We start from the raw sequence: 6,511 nt of genomic DNA, 5'->3' as shown, positions 1-6,511 counted from the left end.
GACCAACAGAAATATGAATGCACAAAAGTACCATCAGATTTTGATCCACCATAAAAAAAAAAACATCTGGAAGAAATTCAGTTTCATTTCCCAGTATTGAAATCGCCCCAAACACAGCGGCAATGCAGTAAAAGCATGCTATTAGCCTAATACTGAGTCACTGAACTTCAGGCTCGCAGTTATTACACTAACTGGTGTTAGTTAACTTTTAATTCTTTGTAAAGTTTTGCTTTATTGTTTTTTATTTTCTTAAAACATTGGAGACCTACATAAAGTATTGAAATGGTTGAACGATTCAATAAGTCGCTGAGCCTATTTCCCATTTTATTAGCAAAATACCACATTTGATACATCCGCTTTCTACGAGTCACCGCGTGGGCCAAACTTAACCTGCACGTTTCACAGTGCGCATGCTCGAGTTAGCTTCGAGTTTATTTCTGCGGGATGGCAGCAAGAGCGAAACGAGCCAAGGTAACAGTTTGATCCGGTTTGTTTTTAAGCAGCAAACACGACACCGCGTGTTTCTGTGTACTGTAACATACTGTGGTGTACACGCTGTTTCTGTGTACTGTAACATACTGTGGTGTACACGCTGTTTCTGTGTACTGTAACATACTGTGGTGTACACGCTGTGTTTCTGTGTACTGTAACATACTGTGGTGTACACGCTGTGTTTCTGTGTACTGTAACATACTGTGGTGTACACGCTGTGTTTCTGTGTACTGTAACATACTGTGGTGTACACGCTGGGTTTACGCTGTCGATCATGAACTTTGTGATCTGCTACTAAAAACGTGCCGCCATTCAGCTCACTTTATCACTTAGCATTAATGCAAGGAGCACAGTTGCCTTCTAATAACTGTAATCACGTGGCTTCATTTTAGAAGCGAGTGAAACCACGTGCACGATAGCATTAGATAACACGTTCCCGTGCTGATGTTTCTGCGCTGACAGGTGGAGGATGGCTCAGAGCTGAGCCCTCTGCAGAGCTTTTTACAGTGGTGTGACGGAGTCGGCCTGGAGCTCAGCAGTAAGGTTTGTTACGGCGTCTTGCACCTGTATTTACACCTTATTAATCAGCACTAAGATCCGGTTTACGACTGACGTTTGTATCTGTAGGTGTGCGTGAGTAAAGAGGGGATCGTGGCCGAGTACGGGATGCTGGCCAAGGATGACATTGAGGAGGGGGAAGTTTTGTTCACCATCCCCAGATCAGCTCTCCTCCATCAGGGAACAACCAAAGTTTCTACCTTGCTGGAAAAAGGTGACGTGTAACGTTGCAAAGATGCTGCCTGCCTGCATCTCTCAGTTTGTAACTTTTTCCCTTTTCCTTCACAGAGCAGTCGTCTCTGCAGAGCTCGTCGGGTTGGGTTCCCCTGCTGCTGGCTCTGCTGTATGAATACACATCCTCACAGTCCCACTGGAAAGCCTACCTCTCTTTGTGGACAGACTTCAAAACACTGGATCATCCCATGTTCTGGTGAGGAAGACGCTTTGGCTCTCATCCCATCCTATCCAGAGGTGTGGTGTTATTTCTCTGGTACGATGGCGCGTACGTCAGCTGTCCGTCCTTTCAGGTCTAAAGAGGAGAGAGGCAGGCTCCTGAAGGGAACAGGTGTGCCGGAGGCAGTGGACAGGGACCTGGCTAACATCCAGCGGGAGTACACAGATGTGGTCCTGCCATTCATGACCAGACATCCTGACCTCTGGAACCCCGGCACACACACACTGGACTTGTACACACAGCTTGTGGCCTTTGTCATGGCCTACAGGTTAGCATTTATAAATACACGAGACAGTTACAGCAGTGCACGAGTATGAGCATGTGTGTTTGTTTCTTCTTTCCCATCCCGTCTCTCCATTCATTTCCAGTTTCCAAGAGCCACAAGACGAGGAGGAGGAGGAGGAGGAGGAGAAGCCTCCCAACCCACCAATGATGGTTCCCATGGCTGACATGCTTAACCATGTGTCTAATCACAATGCTAATCTGGAGTTCACACAAGTGAGGAGACACATCTGTTTAGGCAGTTTTTCACCTTTGAAAATCATATACTGTAGATAAAAGATGGGAGCAGCCAGCGTGATGCCCCCTATTAGTTTTTGATGTTCAAGACAAGAGGTGGAGAAACGCTTATACAGCACCAGTGTGTATGCTGAGTAATCATGGCCATGATGTATAAAATGAGCTTGAAACGAGGGATTGTGGTCATAAACTCATCAGGAAAGTGTAGAACAGAGTCGGTGTGTTTCCACATTTTAGTTTTGAACTCTGAATTTGCTCAACATTTTTTCAGGATAGCTTGAAGATGGTCTGCGTGCGCCCTATTCATAAAGGCCAGGAGGTGTTTAACACGTACGGGCAGATAGCCAACTGGCAGCTGCTTCACATGTACGGCTTCACCGAGCCGTGTTCCAGCAACAGCAACGACACTGCCGACATCCCCGTCGCTAACCTCTACGAAGCTGCCGCACGAGGTGAACGATAACAGCCGCATTTGTTTCAAAGCGTTGTGACGTGACGGTGTGAACGACATCCTCATTTTCCCTCCCAGGTGCTCAGTCTGATCTGGACCGGCAGCTGGTTGAGGAGCAGTGGGAGGTGTTGTGTCAGATAATGGAAGAGAAAGCAGCCTTCATCTTCGGTAAACAAGGCTGCCTTACAGACACAGAGCTCCATACTGCGCTCAAGGTGAGGGAGCATGTAAAAACAGCGCTAGTTATCGTCTGTTTTTACTTATGACAACAGTCGGGACAAACACTTGCAGCAGCGCCCTGTTTGAGATACGAGTGTTTGCTGATTGACTTTTTGTTTTCAGGTGCTGTGCATGTCAAAGGAAGAGCTTTCAGAGTTTAAAGACAACGAAGGATGGGAAGAAGATGACGAGGATGATGAGAAGATATCCCTGGCGCTCTCCAACGAGGGTCTTCCCGAGTTAAAGGCTTCATGGAAAAGGCTGATTTATGAGGCGGCCTGTCTGACATTGAGGTCCTATGGAGACGGAGAGGATGAGGAAAAAGTCATGGATGTTGACCGGGCGGTAATGGAGGATAAAGCGGCACTCATGGGACTGAGCTGCAGGCAGTGGAAGGCGCTGCAAGTACGCTATGGACAGAAGAGCATCCTGCATGGACTCATGGAGCTAACCAAGTCATGAGTTTGGCTCTGGCGGGGACCGCAGCCGAGGTTTTTAATCTTATGTGTGCGCCATCGTTTTTAGATGACACGGTTAATAAAACAAGATGTCTTACAAGATGGTTTTGGGGTTTTTTGGACTGTTTTCTTCACTATTAATATTGAAATTTCACCAGAACAACTTGCCACAACTTTGCACAGCTACATGTAGGGCTGCTCAATTAATCGAATTTTAATCTCGATTACGATCTGGGTTTTCAACGATCATTAAAAATGACTGAGCTGATTATTAGCACCTCCCGTAATGTTAATATAATATGGACAATATTATATGTATTATATATTATATATATTATAATATATAATATAATAAATTATAACATATATATATATATATATATATATATATGAGCTTGAACTCTGGGTCAAAGATGCAAGTTGCAGTTATTTATATTTCCTATCACCTTAAATCTTCACTCAAAGACAAGTATCTCTGACAGTGTGTATACAGATGTATTATATATAAGAGACAAACATTGTTCTTTTAATATGTTGGCATTACTAAATTTGGCTCATTGCTTACATATATGTATAAAAAGCAAATGTACGAGCTGTGATAACTGTTTCTGATAGAATGAAGATCAGACTGATATATTAAATATTCCTTTATTGGGTGAGAAAATCAGACCATGTCATAACTGCTTTAAGTCATACAGAATAGATATCAGAGCCTTAAACAGGCTGACTTCTGCTAAATGGGTCAAACTGGGCAGAAAGTATACAAACACATAACATCCTTATAGAATATGATGTAACACTATAGATCAACTTAGCTCAGAATATATAAAGCATATAAACAATTACAGCAATATGATGCAACAAACACAGCAGTGCTACTAATCCAAAATACTCAAAGCTTCATAGAACTGAAACAAACATTTATTTCTAGCTCCATTCTGCTGCTGATACATACTTTAGGGTTTCTGAATATTAAACTTGTTGCTGCCTTTCATAGTGTGTAACTTGAAGGCCCTGAGTACTTTCTCCCACACTGAAAACACTGGGATGATAACATTATTTGAACATTACCTAATAAGACTGATTCAGGACAGACAATTAGTTATGTTAAACTTTCCTAGCAGTCCTTCACAAACAGGGAACAGTCTGTCTATTCTCTCCATCTGTCAGCTGCTGCTGGCTCTTCCTCCTCCTCTTCCTCACACACTGCTGAGTTTGTCCTGGTGGATCATCAGGGGTGCAAAGCCTCACAGATGATGTGCAGCAGTGGGTCCCTCAGTCTGTCCTCACTCTGGACACTTGCAGTTGTCACACATGGAAATCAAATGTGTGATAAGCTGCAGGATTCAAACACAAGTGTAACTTTTAAATACATGTTCATACTTTTATTCCACAATCAGAGAGAAAGAAACAGAGAGAGAGTGCAGGACAGACAGACGGGTGACAGTCTCAGGTGTACACACTGCTACAAAACAGCACAAGAGAAGGAGGATTTAGTGTTTGTGTTATTACGAGTGCTAAACAAGAAGAGTTCCAGATGGTCCAGTGGACACATGTGTGACTCCTGTGATTAAAGCATCTTTCTTTCAGCTTAACGAGTGAACCGTCAGCTCGTTCAAACACACGTTAAAGTCCGTTTGGCTCGACACCACCGAACAGAGGCAGCAATATAACATAGCTAACATTAACAGTGCAGTGAATCCTGCTTGTGCCGTCATATTCAGGACTGCAAACCGAGCAGCATCACTGACTTTCAGCTTGTTGTGTTTGTGGATATATGACTGACTTTAATTATCCATAAAATCATCACATTCTCTGTAAGATTAAGGTCGACTATATATATATTTAGAAGTAGAGGCTTTAAAACCAAGTTACCGCTTAAGTACAAACATCGCTAATGTCACATAACTTTGCCGACATGTGGCCAACAGTAATGTTTTAATGTTCTTAAACATTCGCACATAAATAAGTGACATCATATTCAGTACTTACTTTTGACAGTTCACTCTTCGGCCGCTCCCTTCTGCCGTATTTTGCGGCAAAATTATCCACACCCACCGCCGGGCTATGGATTGTGGGATATATGGGGCCACGAAGCGTGCACCGGACCACGCTTAGTGGCTGTGTCCGAATTCAGGGAAGGATGCTCATAAGGACACTACCTACCTACGTCACAAGGTAGTGTCCTTAGACGGACGGGTAGTCAGGAAGTGAGCGGCTTGGACAGCCCCTTTTTTTCTCCATAGAAACTTTATTGAACAAACAATGAGTATCAACATAACAGATGGGCTGTGGACAGCCTCCTAGCCTTCAACTCCGCCCTTACTTGCGTGTTTTTCCGGACGCTAAGCGCCACAGCGAAAACTTTAAAATGGACCCAGAAATGTCGCTCCGTTGTTTGGACAATTTTATTTCTCGAGGAGCTAGAAAAACCTTATAAATCGCCGCCCGCGTTTTGTACCTTAGGCTCATCAGAGACAATCATATCCAGGTAAAATAATTTCCTTTAATCTACACGCATTTAGGAATTACTTAGCTAATTACACGGATAATTGAAATATCGCCCGGCGTTGTGCCAAAAAGTGTTCGCCTGCCAAAACTGATTTCCAATGTTTCCGAGTGTAATATGTGTAATATCTTTATGTATGTTGGTAAATGGACTTGGTGAACATGGTTTACTAAGGGTTTTATATATACAATAATTACCTGTTGTTCAAGTATCTTTATAACTCTGGTTATAATGTAGGTACAATTGATATATTTTGTCTGCTGTCCTCTTGGCCAGATTACTCTTAAAAAATATATTTCTAATGCCAATAAGATTTTTTGAATAAAGGATATATAAAAGTCACTGCCAAAAACTGATTGCAGCTTCTACATTGTTACAGGAATGTTGCTGGTGGCAGGTGACGTGATATCACTAATGAGGGACACATTTGACATGTTTCACGTATTATAGACCAACAAGTTATTCATAGCAGGTTAAATCGAGCAATCAGTTTAGGGCAAAAACCGAAATCAGTTTTTGGCAGAGCGATCATTTTGCCACAACATCGGTCATTCTCACACATGTACTGTATCATATAAAATATATAAACTAAATATCTTTGAAACGTATAGAATCTAATCTTTTGTTTGTTTGTATTTTACATAGCACTTTATCAAACTGTTGTCTGCTACAGAGTTACAAGTATTATACTAATAATATAGCATCCACCATCTCCTGCTTGCATATCTCTGTAAACATCTTAGTGGTGTGGCAGCCATGAGTGAGCCGGCCCTGCAAACCCTGTGGATGGAGGATGCAGTGGACAGTGGGAGGAAGCATCCTAAAGCTCTCTTTGCAGACCACCCTGTGTG

General features: G+C 42.7%; 1 protein-coding gene across 2 annotated transcripts; it reads left to right on the top strand.

Moving 5' to 3' along the window:
* The first annotated feature begins 385 nt into the window (after positions 1 to 385).
* Positions 386 to 3,255, top strand: setd6 (SET domain containing 6, protein lysine methyltransferase). Of its 2 annotated transcripts, XM_031756750.2 has the most exons (9): positions 386 to 471; positions 955 to 1,035; positions 1,120 to 1,264; positions 1,339 to 1,480; positions 1,578 to 1,772; positions 1,873 to 2,002; positions 2,295 to 2,475; positions 2,553 to 2,689; positions 2,817 to 3,255. In XM_031756750.2, the coding sequence occupies exons 1-9, from the start codon at positions 445 to 447 to the stop codon at positions 3,153 to 3,155; spliced, it is 1,377 nt and encodes a 458-aa protein (XP_031612610.2). In that variant the 5' UTR covers positions 386 to 444; the 3' UTR covers positions 3,156 to 3,255. The 2 variants fall into 2 exon arrangements, with proteins under 2 accessions (XP_031612610.2, XP_031612616.2); XM_031756756.2 differs by lacking the exon at positions 386 to 471 and having other exon boundaries at positions 952 to 1,035; positions 1,344 to 1,480.
* The last annotated feature ends 3,256 nt before the right edge of the window (positions 3,256 to 6,511 follow it).

Source organism: Oreochromis aureus, linkage group 7, assembly GCF_013358895.1.
Source record: "Oreochromis aureus strain Israel breed Guangdong linkage group 7, ZZ_aureus, whole genome shotgun sequence".
NCBI classification, from domain to species: Eukaryota; Metazoa; Chordata; class Actinopteri; order Cichliformes; family Cichlidae; genus Oreochromis; species Oreochromis aureus.
Note: the sequence above shows the minus strand (reverse complement) of the source record. Positions and strands in the feature narration are given on the sequence as shown.

What these genes read in the sequence shown, in the direction of transcription:
- setd6 (XM_031756750.2), top strand. Translation starts at nt 445, where the DNA reads ATGGCAGCAAGAGCGAAACGAGCCAAG. An exon ending in CAAGAGCGAAACGAGCCAAG is followed by an intron (nt 472 to 954) that starts GTAACAGTTTGA and finishes CTGCGCTGACAG; the next exon opens with GTGGAGGATGGCTCAGAGCT. An exon ending in GCCTGGAGCTCAGCAGTAAG is followed by an intron (nt 1,036 to 1,119) that starts GTTTGTTACGGC and finishes TTGTATCTGTAG; the next exon opens with GTGTGCGTGAGTAAAGAGGG.